This window comes from Dipodomys ordii, unplaced genomic scaffold, assembly GCF_000151885.1.
Source record: "Dipodomys ordii isolate 6190 unplaced genomic scaffold, Dord_2.0 Scaffold104, whole genome shotgun sequence".
Taxonomy (NCBI): Eukaryota; Metazoa; Chordata; class Mammalia; order Rodentia; family Heteromyidae; genus Dipodomys; species Dipodomys ordii.
Window position 1 is genome coordinate 3,319,155 of NW_012267320.1, and position 21,303 is coordinate 3,340,457.

Genomic DNA, 21,303 nt, shown 5'->3' on the forward strand with positions numbered 1-21,303 from the left:
TGTCCCTCAGCTCTTCAGCTCAAGGCGAGCGCTCTACCACTTGAGCTACAGCGCCACTTCCGGTTTTCTGGTGGTTTATTGGAGATAGGAGTCTCACTGTCTCTCCTGCCCGGGCTGGCTTTGAACCTTGATCCTCAGATCTCAGCCTCCTGAGTAGCTAGGATTACAGGCGTGAGCCACCAGCGCCCGGCTGAGACTCTTATTTCTAATAAGCCACTAAGAAAAAGCCACAAGTGGCACTGTGGCTCAAGTGGTAAAGTGCCGGCCATGAGCACAAAGAGGCTTAGGGACAGTGCCCAAGCTCTGAGTTCAAGTCCTAGGCCTGGGGCGGGGTGGCGGGGGGTGAGGGGAAGGCAGAATTTAATATATGTGTTTTTTGTGTGTGTGTGTGTGTGTATTTTATGCTTAATATGCAGTTGTTTGACACTGTAACAGTAAGCATAGTATTTGAAATAATTTGTTTCTAAATAGACCTATTAATATTTAAGAATAACTAGTTCATGATCAATCAGTTTATGCTTTATTATACTACATATATGTGTAGGTAAGTGTTAATAGAGGGGAGACTATATTTGAGCTTTATCTGTGATTTTAATGTATAATTTTAAATATTTTTCTTCATAGAATCTCATTATTTAGCTCAATGATAATGTCATTTCCTCTCCTTTAATCTGCTTAGACTATTAAAAATGTGAGAACAACAATAATTACTAGATGATCATTTATTAATTCACTTATTCTCTACTTAATATAAGTACTTGCTAAGTGTTTGGGATGTAAATGAGACACAGTCCCTGCCCTCAAGGAGTTAAGTGTAGAGCTGGGCGCTGGTGTCTCATGCCAGTAATCCTAGCTATTCAGAAGGCTGAGATCTGAGAATCTGGTTGAAAGCTGGCCCAGGCAGAAAAACTCCAAGATTCTTGATCTCCAACTAACCACCAAAAAAGCCAGAAGCAGAGTTGTGGCTCAAGTGGTCGAGTGTTAACTTTGAGCAAAAAACACTCAGAGACAATACCCAGACCCTGAGTTCAATCCCTAGGGCCTGTGCGCGCGCGCGCACACACACACACACACACACACACACACAGGCACACACGCACGCACGCGCGTGCTATTCAGGAGGAGGAGATCTGGAGATTATGATTTGAAGCCAGCCCAGGCAAGGAAGGCTGTCAGTCATGGAACTTGAACTAGGGGCCTCAGTGCTGTCCCTGAGCTCTCTTTTGCTCAAGGCTAGCGCTCTACCACTTTGAACCACAACACAACTCCCAGTTTTCTGGTAGTTAATGAGTAGTTAAGAGTTTCATGAAGGGGCTGGGAAGGTGGCTCAGGGGTAGAGTGCTTGCCTTGCATGCATGAGGCCCTGGGTTCAATTCCTCAGCACCACATAACCAAAAAGAAAAAAGCCGGAAGTGGCTCATGTGGTAGAGCGCTAACCTTGAGCTGAATTGCTGAGGGACAGTGCCCAGGCCCAGAGTTCAGGCCCCATGACCGGACCCAAAAAAAAAAAAAAAGAGGTTCATGGACTTTCCTGCCCAGTCTGGCTTTTTTCTTTTTTTCTGGTCGGTCATGGGGCTTGAACTCTGGGCTTAGCCGCTATCCTTGCGCTCTTCAGCTCAAGGCAAGCATTCTACTGCTTAAGCCACAGTGCCACTTCTGGTTTTCTAGTGGTGTATTGGAGATAAGAGTCTCACAGACTTTCCTGCCCAGGCTGGCTTTGAACCGCGATCCTCAGATCTCAGCCTCATGAGTAGCTAGGATCACAGGCGTGAGCCACCAGCACCCAGTTGTGAGACTCATCTCCAATTAAACACCACAAAGCCTAGAATGGAGCTGTAGCTCAAGTGGTAGAACACTAGCCTTGAGTGAAAAAACAAAGGGACAGCACCCAGGCCCCAAGTTCAAGCCCCAGTATTGGCACACATTCATTAATGTTAATTAACAGTGAAGATTAAGCATCATATAAGCTATATAATGAATTCCCCTCCTTTACTCGTAATCCACATAGTTGGGTAAATTGGCTGACAGCCAAAGAGAAAAAATATGTGACCTGGATTTTCTATAGAAACCAAAGTATTCTAAACCATCAGAGTGTCCTGGAGGTCTTTGGCCATTTCTCAGAACAAATGCTTTTTTGTAAACCCATGGATCCTTTGATTTGTTAAACAAGAATTATGTTAAATCACATCATCATAATGACTATTAATTTTCTTTACTGTTTAGTTGGAAGCAAGGTATCATTCTTTCAACGAGACGATGAAGTAGTTGGTAAGTTATACAGGTCACAGTTCAATCCTATGTAATTATTATAGTTCATTATGCTCATTATATAAAAATACTTAGTTGGGCTAGGAGGGTCGATCTGTGGTAGAGGGATTGCCTGTCACATGGGAGATCCCCTGTCCCATCCCTAGCAGTGCAAAAAAGATGTTCTTACCATTTGCATGTGTTCTCAAATGTCCATTCAGGAAGAAAATTGGAGATTTTATCTTAATTAGCAAGACATTTAAAGTTCGAAAATATTTGGATACTCTAGGCAGAAAAATGACCAGAGTTGCTGAAGGGCTGCTTTCCTGCCCAGCATCCTGTAGCTTGTCTAGCATCCTGTGCTTGAGGATGGCTGGCTGACATGGCCGTGTAAGTGGCTATGTTCTCCATGACCCGAATCCACAGAGCATCCCTGTATCATCTATAGAACTAAAACCTGGCTTGACACCTTCTAATTCACAATTACTTTAATATTTTTACAAAATATGTATTTAAACTTAAGCCAAGACAGTCACACAAACATGTATACCATACAAATTTTTGAGAAGTTTTTGAAACTTCTGAATCTTCATGTAGATACTCATATAAACTTGGAAAATATTTAGCCTCCTGACATACTTGAAACTGTTGAAGACAAAAATGCAAGACTTTATCCCCAAAATAAGTAAAGCAATAAAGGGGTAGGTGCATGACTCAAGTGGTAGTGTGCCTTGAGGCCCTGAGTGCAAACCCCAGTACCACAAAAAGTAGCTAGATACATAGATAGATTGATATTTACATAGATTGATACATAGATTTATAGAAAGGTTTTATTTTGTTTGGTTTTAGTTTTCTTTTTTTTTTTTTTGGTCGGTCGTGGGGCTTGAACTCTGGGCCTGGGTGCTGTCCCTCAGCTCTTCAGCTCAAGGCGAGCGCTCTACCACTTGAGCTACAGCGCCACTTCCGGTTTTCTGGTTGTTTATTGGAGATAGGAGTCTCACGGTCTTTCCTGCCCGGGCTGGCTTTGAACCGTGATCCTCAGCTCTCAGCCTCCTGAGTAGCTAGGATTACAGGTGTGAGCCACCAGCGCCCAGCACGGTTGTAGTTTTCTTGTATGTATGCTAGTCCTGACGCTTGAACTCTGGGCCTGGGTACTGTACCTGAGCAGCTTTTGCTCAAGGTTAGCACTTTGCCATTTGAACCACAGCTCCACTTCCTACTTTTTTTTCCCCAGTATTTTATTAGAGCTAAGAGTTTCATGGACTTATCTTTTCGGGATCAGCTTCACACTGCAATCCTAGGTCTCAGCCTCCTGAGTGGCTAGGATTACAGGCCTGAGCCACTAGCACCCAGCTTTTTCTTTCAGTTTTTTTTTTGGGGGGGGATCCGGTCGTCGGGCCTGAACTCTGGGCCTGGCTGCTGTTCCTCAGCTCTTCAGCTTCTCTACCACTTGAGCCACAGCGCCACTTCAAGCTTTTTTCTTTTGCTTATGTGGTGCTGAGGAATCCAACCCAGGGCCTCATGCATGCAAGGCAAGCGCTGTACCACTGAGCCACCTTCCCACCCTTCTTTCACTTTTTAAGGACTGATTTTGACTCAGATATTTTCTTGGAGAATTGATACTTTGATTCTGACCTTTTTTCTGCCATGGAGTCAGTTACACTTTGTATAACTTACAGGGTTTTGTTTTGGTAAGAGATCAGATATTAAAAAATCTGAGTAACCAGGGCTGGGAAGATGGCTCAGTGGTAGAGCGTTTGCCTTGCATGCTCAAGGCCCTGGGTTCGATTCCTCAGTACCACATAAGCAAAAAGAAAAAAGCCGGAAGTGGGCGCTGTGGCTCAAGTGGTAGAGCGCTAGCCTTGAGCTGAAGAGCTGAAGGACAGCGCCCAGGCCCAGAGTTCAGGCCCCACGACCGGACCCAAAAAAAAAAAAAAAAAAATCTGAGTAACCAGGTAGACACTGGTGGCTCATGCCTGTAATCATAGCTACTCAGGAGGCTGAGATCTGAGGATTGCTGCTCAGAGCCAGTCTAGGCAAGAAAGTCCATGAGACTAGAAAACTAGAAGTAGAGCTATGGCTCAAAGTTGTAGAGTACTAGTCTTGAGCACAAAACCTGAAGGACAGCACCCAAGTCCTGAATTCCAATCCTGTGACCAACAACAACAAAAATAAGAGTAGCTTAGGGGACAATGTAATTTTATGAAAATATAGCAAGGTGGGTTATGGAACCAAAATAAGGGAAAGATAGCCATGTGTCAGAAATTGTAACTAGGTGCCCCAAATTCTGATTGGTTCTAGAACATTCACTATCGTCTTGCTTGTTAAAAGAGAAAGCAATAATATGGATATTACAGTGTTCATACAAGAAAACATGTAGTGTCTTTCCATGTTTCTGAAGTCTCTCCCTTCCCCACACTTGTAATTACTACAACTGTCCTTACAATTCCACAGAATAAAATTATCATGAATTTCATTAGGAATGAATTTGTCTGGAAGAGGAATTGTGGGGTTTTTTTGTCTTAAATTTCTTGTTTTGATTTTTAGGAATTTTGCCCCTGGATTCAGAAGACCCAGGACTTTGTGAAGTTGTTAGAGTCCATGAGCATTACTTGGGTATGTGGCAGTTGAATTTGGGGCTCATTTAAGTCTTATTTCACTAATGTGTAGTGTAACTATATTCTCATCATTTACATAAAATAATTGTTGCTTGGTCATATAAATACTTCTAGCTTATAATTATAACATACATATTTAGACTAAAAAGAATACAGACTTTGAAACTGAAATTTTTTAGCTCTGAAATTATATCCTTACATTTATTTATATATCTATTTATTTAATTTAGATGCTGGGAATTGAACCCAGGACCTTAACTATATGGACAAGTGCTCTACCAATGAGCTCCATCCCTAGAGGTCTTGATAACTAGCTGAAAAAAAAAAAACCCACAGTACAAAAGTGTAGGCACAGCCGGGCGCTGGTGGCTCACGCCTGTAATCCTAGCTACTCAGGAGGCTGAGAGCTGAGGATCACGGTTCAAAGCCAGCCCAGGTAGGAGAGACCGTGAGACTCCTATCTCCAGTAAACCACCAGAAAACCGGAAGTGGCGCTGTAGCTCAAGTGGTTGAGCACTCGCCTTGAGCTGAAGAGCTGAGGGACAGCGCCCAGGCCCAGAGTTCAAGCCCCACGACCAACAAAAAAAAAAAAGTGTAGGCACTTCATGTAGAGTCTGAGGCAAGAGAGAATTCAGGATGCTTGTTTTGGGTTTTTGTTTCTGTTATTAATATTTTTAACTAATATTCATTTGTAATTTTTTCATAGTAAAGTACATAATTTTTAAATTTAAGTGTATATGTTTACAAATGTACACAAACAGAGACAAACTTCATGAACTATAGTAAAAACATTTTCCATAACTTGAGAGAAACACTAGAATGCCTGGATGCCAGGCATAGTAGTATGCTGTGTGCATCTCACCTGCCAGCTACCTAGGGCTGACACAGAGGATCGCCTGAAGCCAGGAGTTCAAAGTCAACCTGGGCAACATAACAAGTCCTCTTCAAAATATTTTTTTATTTAAAAAAGAAAGAGGCACTTAGAGATACAATTATATACCCCTGAATTGCTATTCTAACTGGGCACCTATGGCTTACACCTATAATTCTAGCTTCTCAAGAGGTTGAATATGAATTTCAAAGCCAACACATGAAGAAAGGTTCTATTTCCAAAATAACCAGCAAAAAGTTGGGTTATAGGCATGGTAAAGTCCACCTGAGCAAGCAAGCTAAGTCGGTGTAAGGGCCAGAGTTCAAACCAAAGTAGTGGTGAGGTAAAGGGAAGACATTTAAGAAATAACAAAGACTATGGAAGATTGGAGCCAGAAACCAAGGAAGAAAATCAAACTACATAGCTCATAACATTATAGCTATCTTAATGAGATTCGTAAGAAATAAAGTACTGTATGGGATGTTACATGGTACTTAGTATGTTCTTCCTGTTTTCATTCCCAATCATCTGTCTGATATTTTCAACTTGTATGCTTCAATGCTGCATGTAGCCAGTAGATGGCACTAGTGTACTGCTGAAATCCTGTGACATCTTTATAGCCATTAGAGCAAACACTTGAAAGAGCTGATAAGAGACTAAAAAGCATAATAAATTGGCTTTATTTTCATATTTTGGCCATATTGGAGTTTGAATTCAGGGCCTTCTCTTACTAGGCAAGCACTCTATTACACTTGAATCATCAGTCCAACAACAAGTTGGTTTTAGATGAGAAATGATTGTTAGTTCTACTCTGAAAACAGCATTCAATTTATAACATTAACACAAAATAGAAATTAGTGAAGTGTATAGCTTAGTGGTCAGATTATGTAGAACTTTTTAAACTATTGTGTTTGTTTGTATCTAAATACAATGGAAAGCCACCGAAGAATGTTAAGTGGCAGATTATTATTAAGCGGCATATTACTTACTTTTTTGTTCTGTTTGTTTATGCCAGTCCTGGATTTTGAGCATTGTGCCTGAGCCTTCTTTGCTCAAGGCTTGAGCTCTATCACTTGAGGCACAGTTTTATTCCTGGCTTTTTGGTGATTGATTGAAGGTAAGAGTTTCACAGGCCAAGCTCCCAACCCAGATCTCAGGGTCCTAAGTAGCTAGGATTAAAGGTATAAGCCACCAGCAACCAGCCTCTTTTGCTTTTTTGAGATAGTCTTGCTATAAAGCTCTGGCTCTACCCTCAGTTACAGTCCTGTGAAGGAGTTATGTGCAACTCCTTCATTTACATTTTCATTATCATTCTGATACTTCTGTTTTTCATAACACTATTGAAGTGACTGAAGATTTAGATTGGATATCCATAATCTACAATGCTCAAACTTGATGATATCAAAAGTTGGCCAAGTAATCAGTACTCTGCTTTGGGAACCCAAACTGATTCAAACACTCAGAAAGAATTAGTTATGTCATAAGTAGCATATCCCAGAACCTAGAATTTTTTTTTCCTAAAGGAAAATACTCTAGTGAAAACCATGCATGGGTTAACAGTATCCTTTATACAAGAACATTCTTATTAGCACTGTAACTACTGGAAACTGAGACAATTCATGTTTATGAGCTGAAGAATGGATAACCAAACAGAGGTGTTTCCAGGTGGTGTAATACTATAAAACCACACAAATGAACACACCCTCTGAAATAAAGGCACAAAAAGCATGTGTCTTTAAGACATAACATGGAACCCAGACGTCAGTGGCTCATGCCTGTAATCCTAGTTACTCAGGAGATCTAAGGATCTCAGTTCAAAGCCAGCCCAGGAAGGAAAGTCTGTGAGACTCTTATCTCCAATTAACCACCAGAAAACCAGAAATGGTGCTGTGGCTCAAGTGGTAGAGCACTTGCCTTGAGTTGAAGAGCTCAGGGACAGCGTCCAGGCCCAGAGTTCAAGACACATGACTGACAAAAAAATTTTAAAAAACACCATAGTATGGACCATAAAGGACACAATAGGAACAGTTACATAGGATGTGTTTCCATTTAGATAAAAGTTCCAGATCAGGCAAAAGTAATTGATACTATTTAGAAATTCATGCTTAAGAAAGAATTGAGTTAGAATAGAGTGATACCATATGATACCATATACTGTTTCTACCCTAGGAAAGTGGTTATCTGTTTGCTTTACATTCATCTATGCAGGTGTATTTTAACGTGACATGTGCTTGTGTGCATGTGTCTTTTTTTTTTACAATAAGAAGATTAAGATATACACCCACTCTGGCTATTATCTTAAATGGGTTATGATGGACAAGAATGGAAACATTCCTTTAAAGCATGCCAGTAATCCCAGAACTCAGAAGGCAGGAGGCTCACAAGTTAAAGGCCAGCTTGTATTGTGTAGCAAGTTCAAGACTAGCCTGAGCTAGCAAGACCTTAAGCTGTACCTGGCTTTTATTTTCAATACACAGAAACAAATTTCTATTCTAAAATAGTCTCAAAAGAAAAAGAAAACAGGGAATTGTGTGATACAGGTAACTGATAAAGGGAGTGGCATCTTGGGCCAGATCATGGTCTACAGGAGTAGAGATAGAGAGAAGCAGATCCAGGAGGCAGTACTAATGCACTTTACTGACGTATTCTCTTCTCTTGTTCTTTGTGTCAGTCCATAAACCAGAGAAGGTTACATGGACAGAAGCAGCTGGTACCATTCGGGATGGTGTACGAGCCTATACAGCGCTACATTACCTTTCTCATCTCTCTCCTGGAAAATCAGTACTGATAATGGATGGAGCAAGTGTAGGTGCCAATGGTTTTGTGAAAAGATAAACCAATGTACAGTAAATTTAGCAAATATGGGACCAGCCAGCCATGTGCTAATAGAATTACTTGCCAATAGATTCTTAACTAATTTCTTTCCCAACCTCCATTTTTTTTCTCTTAAGCAGACTTTATCAATAGGTGGTAGAAGTCAGATTTAGGGTGGTAGGTTTCTAATCATTTTGAATCTATCAATAGAATAAATAGCAGGCCATTGTATATGCAAGGCAAACACTCTACCAGTGAGCTATGCCTCACACCAAGCCATTTTAATTCATTCTGTTATAAAGCTGGAAATAACACATGAATCTTTAAAAGTCATAGTCCAGCAGATCTCCTTTCCAGCTTTTATAACCTGTCCCCCACTAACTCTTATGTTAATTAAGTTTCACATTTAATAAGAGGATCATATACAAGGTTAAAATATATTAATTGGAAATATTAGATATATCAATAATAAATTGTTCACAGCTCTAAAGAACATATAACAATCTGGGCACCGGTGGCTCACACCTGTAATCCTAGCTACTCAAGAGGCTGAGATCTGAGAATCACTGTTCAAAGCCAGCCCAGGCAGGAAAGTCTCTGAGACTCTTATTTACAATAAACCACCAGAAAACTGGAAGTAGCACTGGGACTCAAGAGGTAAGTGCTTGCCTTGAGCTGAAGAGCACAGGGACAGCACCTAAGTCTGGAGTTCAATTCCCATGACCACCACCACCAACAACAACAACAAAAAGCAAAAAAAAGGAACATATAACATAGGGCCAGATGTGATGGTGCATGCCTGTAATCTCAGGTGGCAGACATTGGAAGTCTTGCAGTTTGAGGCTCGGTGGGGAAAAATATTGATGAGACCTCATCTCAACAAGCACGCTGGACATGGGTGGTACATGTTAGTGGTCCAGCTACATAGAAGACATACATAGTTCAAGGCCAGCCTTGTGCTTAGATTACAACCACAAGCCACTACATCCAGCCTCCCTCCATTAAGATGGAGTCTTTCAGAATTTTCTGCCTGGACTGACCTGGAATTATGATCTTCCCAACCTTAGCCGCCTCCCAGATTGCTTAAGAAGACAGGTAGTTGGGTGCTGGTGGCTCACCCCTGTAATCCTAGCTACTCAGGAGGTTGAGATCTGAGGATTGTGGTTCAAAGCCAGTCCAGGCAGAAAAGTCCATGAGGTTCTTATCTTCAATTAACTGCCAGAAAACTGGAATTGGCACTGTGGCTCAAAGTGGTAGAACACTAGCCTTGAGCAAAAAGAGCTCAGGGATAGTACCCAGGCCCAGAAGTTAAGCCCCACCAGCAACAAAAAGAGCACAGGAGTGAGCCACTGAACCCAGCTATGGATTGAGATCTCTCAAACTTTTCTGCCAGGCAGGCCTAGAACCATAATCCTCCCATTTTCAACCTCCCAAGTAGCTAAGATTACAGGTGAGCCATTAGTACCTGGAAACCCTGAGCTTTTGAAGAGCTTTGCTCTTCAATGAGAAATCACGAGAATCCTAAACATAGTATATAAGTAGCTTAGATCATCATTCTGATAGGGCCCTTCCAGGCCCCTATGTCTTTTTCCATGGCCCTGTTTTGTGGGGCCCACATGCTTGAAATGATGTACTGTGGTTAGAGTAAGAACATGTGGTACATGAAGTTATTCCCCCAACCCCTCTGGAGAAGTCAGATTAAAGTGATACTTTAATACTTTGTTGCGGTCTATAACATAAATGAGATAGGTCCTTTGCCCTGGTTCTATCTGTTAACCCATTGTATGTATGTGTTTCTACACAGGCATTTGGCATAATAGCAATTCAGTTAGCACACCACAGAGGAGCCAAGGTAATTTCAACAGCATGCAGCTTGGAAGACAAGCAGTGTCTTGAAAGACTGAGACCTTCTGTAGGTGAGTAACATCACTAATCACAGACTGTACAACAGGGAAAATGATACCAAAAGCAATACTAGTAACCCAGGCATAGTGGTGCACACCAGTAATCCCAGCACTTGTGAGGCTGAGACAGAAGGATCAGGAGTTCAAGGCCAGCTTAGACTACATAGTAAGACACTATTGTAAAACAAAAATACTGAACTAAAAGCCAGCCTGGGCAATAAAGTTTGTGAGACTCTTTTTCTCTAATTATCCACCAAAAGCCTGGAAGTAGCCCTGTGGCTAAAGTGGTAAAGCACTAGCTTTGAGCAGAAAAAGCTCAGGGACAGTGCCTAGGACTTGAGTTCAAGCCCTCCCCGCCACACACAAATACTGCACTGGTAAAACTGCACACAGAATCCCAAATGAAAGTCAGTTTTAAAATGTACTTAGTGGCTTATGCTACTCAGGATTCTCCAAAGAAGATCTGAGGATCTTAGCCAGTCTAGGCAGGAAAGTCTATGAGACTTTTTTTTTTTTGTAAATTTCCCTCAGCTAGAACTATTCCTTAGAGCCCAGAAAAACTAATCAGATAATCTGCTTAGGTGTTGTTTTATGGCATTTGAAGACATGAAAGCTGCAACCTCACAGTACTTTAAATTATAGAGATGCTAGCATTTATGTAATTTAAGAGACTTTATACAGGGGCTGGGAAGGTGGCTCAGTGGTAGAGCGCTTGCCTTGCATGCTCGAGGCCCTGGGTTCGATTCCTCAGCACCACATAAGCAAAAAGAAAAAAGCCGGAAGTGGCGCTGTGGCTCAAGTGGTAGAGCGCTAGCCTTGAGTTGAAGAGCTGAGGGACAGCGCCCAGGCCCAGAGTTCAGGCCCCACAACCGGACCCAAAAAAAAAAAAAAGAGACTTTATACAAACTATGCACGTTAGACACAATTTCCCTATGAGACTCTTATCTTCAATGAACCACCAAAAAACAAAAGCCAAAAGAGGAACCATGGCTCAAGTGGTAGAGTACTAGTCTTGAGCTATCAGGGATAGCACCCAGGCCTGAGTTGAAGCTCTAGGACCAGTCCACTTTTAAGTGATAAAACAATTAAGATTGTTTTTGTGATGCTGTGGCTCATATCCAGGGCCTCTCCCATGCTAGGCAAGTGGATACCACTGAGCTGCTGCTCAGCTGCTACTGGAGATGTTTGTTTTTGTTTTTTTGGGGGGGCAGTACTAGGATTTGAACTCAGGGACTCAGGGCCTGGGCACTGTCACGGAGCTTCTTTTGCTCAAGGCTAGCACTCTACCACTTAAGCTATAGCACCACTTCTGTTTTTTTCTGTTTATGTGGTACTGAGAAATCAAACCCAGGGCTTCTTGCATTCTAGGCAAGTACTCTGCCACCAAGCCACATTCTCAGCCCTTACTTAAGATTTTTAAACCTGCATCTTTCGGTGTTTTTTTTCTTGTCCTAATGTTACCAACTTAATTAAGTTTGAATTAGTGAACTTAGACACAATCTAGAAATAACTTTTGCTCTTTGGTTTCAGGTAGCAAATGAGTCTATTTTTGTATCACTTCATTAGGTTTTTGTCCTCTCCTGTCATGTGATTAGCCTCTACACTTTTCTCCGTAACACACTGGGATGGCAGATGATCCATGGACTCATAAACACAAGCCAGATAGAGCTAAGGACAAATAAACAGGGTAGAAGCTGATGAACCTGGAAAAAATTGAACTTATCCAATCAGCAGTGAGAGGAGGAAATAATAAAGACTAGGAGAAAAATTAAAAAGGAATAAAGAAATGTAAGAATGGAACAAGAGATGGAGAGCAGAGAGAAGGAGCAGAGTGTAACTAACTGGAGGCAGGCAAGAAAGTAATGTTCATTGAGTTAATAGGAATATTTCCTCCTTAAGTCCTCAATACCTTTTGTTTTATGGCCAGGAAGTAGCTTCTCAGCTATTAGACAGCTACACAGATTCAAACCCAGGCCTGTCTAAGCTTAAAGCCCATGTGATTTTCATTATGGCAAGATAACCAATGGGAGGAAGCAAGACACTTGTAATTCTATCTATTCAGGATACTGAGATCCAGAAGATCGAAGTTTGAAGCCATCCCATCAAAAAGCCAGGCTAGAGATCTGGCAGCATGGCTCAAATGGTAGAGGGCCAGCTAAGAGCAAACGCAAGGCCCTGTAGGGGTGGGGTCGTGGCAAACAGAAGGAAATTAATACAGGAGTCTGAAGGAGAAGGACAAGGAAAGGAGAAGAGCTCTGAAAATAGAATGGAGGAATCTGGGCACTGGTGGTTCACACCTGTAATCCTAGCTACTCAGGAGGATGAGATCTAAGGATAATGGTTCAAAGCCAGCCTGGACAAGAAAGACCATGAGACTCAACTCCAGTAAACTACTCAGAAAAAGTTGGAAGTAGTGCTGTGGTTCAAGCAGTAGAACAATAGCCTTGAGCACAAAGAGGCTCAGGGACAGTGATCAAGCCCTGAGTTCAAGCCCCAGGACTGGCACTGCCCCTGAGTTCAAGCCCCAGGACTGACAAAAATTAAAAAAAAAAAAAAAGAAGAATAGAAGAGTAGGGGTATAGCTCAATGGTGTAGCACTAGGCCCTAACATGCAGGAGACCCAGCACAAAAGACAGAGAAGCTGGGCACTGGTGTCTTATAGTCATAGCTACTCAGGAGGCTGAGATCTGTGGATCACCGTTCAAAGCCAGCCCAGGCAGGAAAGTCCGTGAGACTCTTATCTTCAATTAACCACCAGAAAACCAGAAGTGGCACTGTGGCTCAAGTGGTAGAGTGCTCATTTTGAACTGAAAAGCTCAGGGATAGGACTCAGGCCCAGAGTTCAAGCCCTACAACTAACAAAAAAGAAAAAAGGGGAGGTGTAGAAAAGAAAAGAACCAAAATGGTACTGTTGAAAGGTAATGTTCTTACTAGTTAATTCTGCCATATTCTGGCTTCAGCCCTATCTGTGTCTTCTTGCTCCCTTCCCTCCTGCACACTGTACCTCTAATCCAACCCCTGCAGAAATTGTCTTCAGTGAAATATTAAAAGATAAACATGTGCTAGTTCAAATTCTAATCATTTAAAAATATTCTCAACAAAGTCTATTAGTTTTTCAATTAATACTTAAGAGATTAGGAAATATTGCTGTGGCAAAGCATTTGCTTAGTATAATGTGAGACTCTAGATTCAATCCTCAGCACATCAGAAAAATTACTTGTGTGCGTGCGTGCGTGTGTGTGTGTGTACACATATATACATGTAATCAAAGCAAAGAAATAAAATTAGCTTAATTTTTACTAACTGTGCTAAAGAAAGTCCTTACCTTCAAAACTTGTCTCCATTTTTGGAGAACTAGGGGGGATTTCTAGATTGGGAAAGATACAGTAGCTATTAGTAGAGGTGTTCTTTTTTTTTTTGTCTATCGTGGGGCTTGAACTCTGGGCCTGGGCGCTGTCCCTCAGCTCTTCAGCTCAAGGCGAGCGCTCTACCACTTGAGCTACAGCGCCACTTCCGGTTTTCTAGTGGTTTATTGGAGATAAGAGTCTCATAGACTTTTCATACCGGGGCTGGCTTTGAACCCTGATCTTCAGATCTCAGCTTCCTGAGTAGCCAGGATTACAGGCATGAGCCACCAGCGCCCGGCAGTGTTCTTTTTTATATAAATACCTTTATAGCTTTGGGGGTTTTTTTTAAGAGTTTATTTTGATAAATATTATTTTATATGATCAGAGGAACAGAGGCATTGGGCCTCTAAGAAGATCCTCCAAGCTTTAAACAGTATTTAATCTAAACATAACTTTATGAGCAGTGTGATCTTCCATTTCATGTTATAATATACCTTGTAAATATAAGCCCTGTTTTTCAGATTCTCAGTTCTGGCACTATCCTATAATCAGAGAATAGTCCTCTGTTTACAGACCAGCCTCTGACCACTTTATCCACAAAAAAGATAGCATTGTTTTTTATTGAATAACCCAGTCTCTTCAATTAGAGTGATTCTTATCAATATTGGACTTACAGAGAAAAAAGTATGATTAGAATTGACTTTTTCTCTTTAAACTTAGTAATTGAACTGTTAATTCATTTCAGAGAAAAGACATTTATGTGCTTTTCTTTTTTCTCCCCTGATTTGTTTGTGTTGATTACTTAGAGAACAGTACAATTGCCTGATATCCTGTCCTTTACAGCCCGAGTGATCGATGTATCTAATGGGAAAGTCCATGTTGCCGAAAGCTGTTTGGAAGAAACAGGTGGCCTGGGAGTAGATATTGTTCTGGATGCTGGAGGTAGGTACCCATGAAATCAGGAGCCTGTGTAGGTGGGCTTTTTTTCTTCATTTTAAAATAAATTTTATTCTTGAGATTTAAGGAAAACAATGCAAACTGTAAAATAAAAAAATATATATCTTCTGTAGTATCAGAAAAAACATTTTAACCCCAGGTTCCATTAAAAATCATAAGAGGCGGGACGTCGGTGGCTCACATCTAATCCTAGCTACTCAGACCACGATTCAAAGCCAGTCCAGGCAGGAGAGTCCATGAGACTCTTTATCTCCAATTAACCACCCAAAAACCGGAAGTGGTGCTGTGGCTCAAGTGGTAGAACACTAGCCTAGAGCTGAGAGCTCAGGGACAGCACACAGGCCCACAGCTCAGGACCCACGAACAACAACAAAAAATAATCATAATCATAAGAGGCACTGCATGTTTTGGAAAAGAGAGTTAACAGAAGCACTGTGATTGTTAAATTATCACCAAATCATAAAAAGGTGGTGGCAATAGTAACTGTTTCTTATCTCAGGAAACTTACAACATAATTGCTAATATACTCAAGTATATATCTGAAACAGAGAATTTCTATCTCTTGGCCTTCCAGAAGATTATTAATCATCTCCAAATACTCAAATTCAAACACAATACTTGGAGAAACAATAGGTACTCAAAAAATATCTACTGTATTGAAATGTTTCTTTTATAATATAGTCAATTCTTGGCAATTCTGTTGTAATTACTTTGCAGTTATTATTCAAGAACATTAAAAATCAGATTTTAGGACTTATCTACCTGTGTAAGTCTTGTAGTATAAGGAATTTTAGGGAAAAAATGTAACAAGGAAATAATTTACTAAATTGAATAGGGGCTTTTTTTTTTTTTTTTGGTCTGGTCATGGGACCTGAACTCTAGGCCTGGGCGCTGTCCCTCAGCTCTTCAGCTCAAGGCTAGCGCTCTACCACTTGAGCCATAGCACCACTTCCGGGTTTTTTTTTTCTTATGTGGTGCTGGGGAATCAAACCCAGGGCCTCAGGCATGCAAGGCAAACGCTCTACCACTGAGCCACCTTCCCAGCCCAGGGGCTTTGTTTTTAACTAAAGACTTACCTATTTAAATAGGAACATCCTAACTTTGTCCCACTGTCCTCACACTGTCTCTGAAAGAAAGAGTATCATTGCCTTTTAAATACACATAGGAACTGAAGTTGAACTAACACATGACAAACTTGGTCCCAGATCTTTGTCCACATCTGCTGTGTGTGGCTGCCCTCTATTGGATGACTGACTTCTAAGTTGCTGTTGGAAAACAAAGGACTTTCCTTCTTTTTCTTGATAAATTTGACTAATAGCTGCTTACTACCTAACCTAATCTAAAAGACTGATGTGGTGGCCCACAAGCACTTCTGTTAATACTCGGTTGAACTATAGCTGTAGCCATTGTGTGTTTTCTTTTTAACCAACATTTTCCAAGATTTGAAATTAGCTCCAAGAAAAACCAATGCAAATGAGGATAACTATTTTGAAAGCACGTTTTTCAAATGTACATTTTGGTAGTTATGTCAAAGTATGGCTCAGTCGGGTCTGTGCATACTTTAATCATAAAGCAACTCATTTCATTGTGTTAAGCTCTTATTGTTACAATTACTATTATGATAGTTATGTATTACGCTATCTTTCTTAGGATGCAAAAAGTAGAGTTAAGAGTTAAAGGGCTGGGAAGGTGGCTCAGTGGTAGAGTGCTTGCCTTGCATGCATGAGACCCTGGGTTCAATTCCTCAGCACCACATATGCAGAAAAAGCCAGAAGTGGAGCTATGGCTCAAGTGGTAGAGTGCTAGCCTTGAGCTGAAGAGCTGAGGGACAGTGCCCAGGCCCAGAGTTCAGGCCCCAAAACTGGCAAAAAAAAAAAAAAAGAAAAAGAAAAAAAGAGTTAAAAGTGTCAGAATACATTGTTGCCTTCTAAGCAAAAATACTGTGTGTGTGTGTGTGTGTGTGTGTGTGTGTGTGTGTGTGTGTGACACGCATGCTGTTTATAGGCCTTGAACTCAACCTGGGCCTTGTGTGTGTGTGTGTGTGTGTGTGTGTGTGACACACGTGCTGTTTCTAGGCCTTGAACTCAACCTGGGCCTTGTCCCTTAGCTTCTTTATGCTCAAGGCAAGGACTCTACCACAGCACCACTTCCAGCTTTTTCTGAGTAGTTTGTTGGAGACAACAGTCTCACAGACTTTACTGGCCTGGCTGGCTTCAAACCATGATCCTCAGATCTCGGCCTCCTGAATAGCTAGGATTACAGGCGTGAGTCGCCAGTAGCTGGCTGAAAAATACTTCTTATATAAAAAATTAAACTTATTTGAGGAATGAATTCTTTGCCAGGTTGTTATAATGTGATATATTTTTTTCTTTTTTTCTGGCTTTTTCAACTGTTCACTTAAAAGTGAGGTTATATAATAAAGATGATGAGCCAGCTGTGAAATTACAACTTCTACCACATAAAAATGATATCATCACACTTCTTGGTGTTGGAGGCCACTGGATAACAACAGAAGAAAACCTTCAGGTATTATCAGAAACAATAATTAACAAGAACAGTATAAATTCTGAATTGTACTCTGTTTAAAGGAATGCATTTTCTTTTTCATGTTAGTTAAATGCTGGCCAAAATGTTAAATAAAATACTGCCTGGTGGAGACTTCATTTAGTTAGAATGAACTTTAAGGGTTTGTAGGGTTTTTTAGTGATTTGGAAGTCATGGCTTCTGAATTTTTAAGTTGTAAAACTTTTTATTTAAAATGTTTAAATTGTATTTCAAATAACACTGTAATATAACACAAAGATACTTAGAAAAATATTGGTTTAAAATTATCATATTTTTTTCATTATTCAAATTGGCATTATAAATAACTTATCTATTGAATAGATAGGTTACCTCCCAAGTTTCTTTGACCATATTCTACTTAAATTATATCAGGACTTATATACAAATAATACTATTTTCAAAGGCCAATGTTGACTTTTCAGTGTATTCATAATGATGACTAGTAGTTATCAGAATCCAAATACTAGAGCCCCTCCAGCAAGCATTCCCTCACTGGCATTCTAGACTGACCTGCATCTGCCCTATACTTATCACCTAGCTAGTAGATCCTTTTGGACCATGACATAAACAAAAAAACATTGCGGTTTACATAACATTGTTACTAAAGTGTGTGTGTGTGGTTTCAACAGTATTTGTCTAGAAGTTCTTCTGACTTAAGATAGCAATCATCCTTTTACTGTTAAACTCACAGCAACTGGTCTTTGTTTATTCCATCAAAGTTGGATCCTCCAGATAGCCACTGCCTTTTCCTCAAGGGAGCAACCGTGGCGTTTCTGAATGACGAAGTCTGGAACTTGTCAAATATACAGCAAGGAAAATATCTATATATCCTTTTTTCTACTGATTTTAGTTTCTGGCCTGAAATGTACCTTATATACATTTCATTATGTCAAGAAGTAGCAATTAGCTATTATGTTTCCTTGAATACATTCTAAATAGCTTCCCAGTTATTTGTTTTAACATTAAAATAACTCTATGAGATATAAGTACTGATATCATCTCTGCCTCACAGGTTAAGAAAACAAAACAAAAAAGCATAGAGAACTAGAACCAGAATCACTCCTGATCCATATAAAGGTGCTGATAACCTACTTGGCAAAGCCCAGATTTGTCAGATTGGAACATGATGAGTTTATATGAAACGATGAATTTCTGAATCAGATATGTATGCTATAAACAAGCTACCCCTGACTTACCAACAAGAGCTCATGTTAAGGTTTTTGTGACATAGTTTTAAATTCTCAGCTACTCAGATAGGCACCATCATTTCCAGCTTAATTATTTGCCTTTCTGCAACCACATTTTGAACTTGTTTCAGCCATATTAGTTGACAATATATACCTAATGTAAGAGGCAGGGGCTGAGTACCATCATTGGATAACAATGGAAATCATACATCATTCTATCACTGTTCATAGAGATGAGTACTCATCACCTAAATGCTAAGCTTGGCAACTTTTATCATTCGTCCTTAGAAGTTGAAGCCATGGTTTACTACAAGTTCTGTTAAATCATTCCTCTAATTTAGAAATAAACTTGAGTGTGGCTTCATAACACTTTGAACTGGCAGTGCAAAACATTTTTAGAAAGCAAAAAATGACCAGTCTAGCATCTTCTGCTTATTGAACAGACTAATTTAATTTTCTTTTGTTTATATTGTCCCCTTAACTGTCCTTCTAGCTACGTATTTTAAAGGACGTGATGGAGAAGTTGTCATCTGGTGTTTTTAGGTATGCAAAAAAAAAAAAACTAAATCATGGTTCTTTTTGTTTTTGTCAGTTGTGGGGCTTGAACTAGCTCTTCAGCTCAAGGCAAGCACTCTACCACTTGTGCCACAATGCTACTTCCAGTTTTCAGATGGTTAATTGGAGATAAGAGTCTCATGGGCTTTCCTGCCCTGGCTGGCTTTGAACCGTGATCCTCAGATCTCAGATCTGAGTAGCTAGGATTACAGTCATGAGCCACCACCACCCGGCTAAATCATCATTCTTGTTTGCTTTTTCTATTCTTAAGGAGATTAACATGGGCATATTTTTCTTTTTTCTTTCAGCTTTTACAGTATACCTGTTGTCTTATTTTATTATTTAGTTTTGAAAAATGGCTGCTCTGTATTTTCCAAATCTCTGAGCTTTTCTCCCTTCGTTCCATTCTGTATCTTACCCTTTGCTTTTCCTCATTACTTAAAAAGAGGAAAGAGGGAAATTTGTTTAAGTTGGATCTGTTTATTATATATAAAAGAGGGAGTGGCTAAAGAAGTGATTTTCTTTTTCTCCTCAAAATTTATGTGGGGCATGTAGGTGAGTGCCCATGATTCAAATGCCTTGAAAGCAGAGGCAGAAGGATCCGGAGTTTGAGGTCAGCCTGGGGTACATAGTGAGACCCTATCTCAAAAAAACAAACAAACAAACAAAAAACAATAATCTTACCAGTAACACTTTATCCAGGTGAGCTGGTGTTCACCTGTAATCCTAACACTCAAGAGGCTGAAGCAGGAGGATTGTAAGTTTGAGGCAGCCTGAGCTACAAAGCAAAACCCTATCAAAACAAGCAAATTTCTTTTTGCCAGTATTGGGGTTTGAACCTTAAGACCTCAAGCTTACTAGGCTTGCTTGCTCAGCTGGCACTTGAGCTGTGCCTTATATTGTACCAATACAGGGGTTTGAATTTAGGGCCTTGAGCTTTTTTGCTGGCTATTTTGGAAACGGAATCTTGACTTTTCTGACCAAGTTAACTTTCAGCTGCCACCTGATTAGCTAGGATTACAGAAATGAACCACTGGTGTAGGTTACTTAAACACTTTTAACAGTGGAAATACCAATAGATAAGTTTGTTTGAATGATTTGAAGCAGTGTAACCATCTTGTGTGTTCTGCTCATCTGCAACTAGACCTGACATTCCTAATGATTTTTCTCCCCTAGACCTTTATTGGATGAACCCATTCCACTGTATGAGGCAAAAGTGTCCATGGAAGTTGTTCAGAAAAATCAAGAAAGAAAAAAGCAAGTGGTTCAGTTTTAATTTTCTTCTTTGCCAGACCTCAGTTGGATGTACTTATCCCAGTATCTGAAGCCAGTTTTCTTTGAAAATTATTGAGAAAAAAATCAAGGAAGATAAAAAGAAAAACTCAAGCTAGTTCCATTTTGAAGCATTTTTTCCTGGATGTTCAGTTTGTGACATATCTGAAAAGTACTTGCAAATCTGTTGTGGATACGATTGAGATATTTATTTTAACATCTGAAGGGAATATTCGGTTTTAAGTTATTGTTTTTATGCATTTTGCTTATCTATAAAATTCCTTAAGAAAAAAACCCTCCTTCCTGCAAAAAGCACACTATTTTTATACATGTTATAGGCCTTTGGTGTACTGTCAAAATGTTATTAATTCTATATCAACTCTGTTCTCAACATCTTTTCCCAACAAGCCCCTGCTGTCATAATTTAAGCATCTGAGTATATTTTCAAGCCTCCAAGTGTAACCCCTAGCTAGACATTGAAGTGTTGTTTGAGGATATTCATACCCTCTTGAGTTTTTCCAGGACCAGACCATTTCAGTAACTCTTGTAGTGACAGCGGCGGAGCAGGCAGCTGGCGTGGAGGGCTGTGCGGCCAGCGGCAGGAAGGGGCACAGGAGGGTTGCTGGAGGCTGAATTACCCAAGTGAAAATGGGGTGGCTGAGAGGCCCAGGCCCCAGCACCGCCCCGGGACGCCGCCACATGCGCTCTGGACGATGACGGAGCAGCTTGCCCGTCACCACAGCGCAGGGGTGATGTCTGCTTTTCCGCCAGGCGCCAAGCCCCCGATGCGATCTTAACTAGCGCTCCACCCCGTCGGTGTGCGACGGCGCGGTGCACAGGTGCCCACGACCGCGCGAACCAGCCAGCGGGCTCCGCGAAGCGGGCGGAGCGCGGGCAGCGCCGGGGGCGGGTAATGGTCTCCGCGGGAGGCCCACGGCGCATGCTCCACGCAGCGCAAGGCGTGGC

The 21,303-nt window shown here is 40.8% G+C and overlaps 2 protein-coding genes across 3 annotated transcripts in view; both read left to right on the forward strand.

Moving 5' to 3' along the window:
- Positions 1 to 20,765, forward strand: part of Cryzl1 (crystallin, zeta (quinone reductase)-like 1) — a 38,749-nt gene extending 17,984 nt beyond the window's left edge. Inside the window, exons 4-12 of one of the 2 annotated variants that reach the window (XM_013027464.1) lie at positions 2,224 to 2,268; positions 4,795 to 4,863; positions 8,408 to 8,541; positions 10,355 to 10,466; positions 14,645 to 14,743; positions 17,163 to 17,284; positions 18,043 to 18,148; positions 19,004 to 19,053; positions 20,242 to 20,311. In XM_013027464.1, coding sequence (XP_012882918.1) covers positions 2,224 to 2,268; positions 4,795 to 4,863; positions 8,408 to 8,541; positions 10,355 to 10,466; positions 14,645 to 14,743; positions 17,163 to 17,284; positions 18,043 to 18,148; positions 19,004 to 19,053 — 737 coding nt within the window. In that variant the 3' untranslated portion in view covers positions 20,242 to 20,311. Of the gene's footprint in view, positions 1 to 2,223; positions 2,269 to 4,794; positions 4,864 to 8,407; positions 8,542 to 10,354; positions 10,467 to 14,644; positions 14,744 to 17,162; positions 17,285 to 18,042; positions 18,149 to 19,003; positions 19,054 to 20,241 lie in introns of both variants that reach the window. The other variant, XM_013027463.1, reaches the window with a different exon arrangement.
- A 512-nt stretch (positions 20,766 to 21,277) lies between these two features.
- The window catches only part of Donson (downstream neighbor of SON), a 10,335-nt gene continuing 10,309 nt past the window's right edge, over positions 21,278 to 21,303 (forward strand). Inside the window, exon 1 of the mRNA XM_013027431.1 lies at positions 21,278 to 21,296. Coding sequence (XP_012882885.1) covers positions 21,278 to 21,296 — 19 coding nt within the window. The remainder of the gene's footprint in view (positions 21,297 to 21,303) is intronic.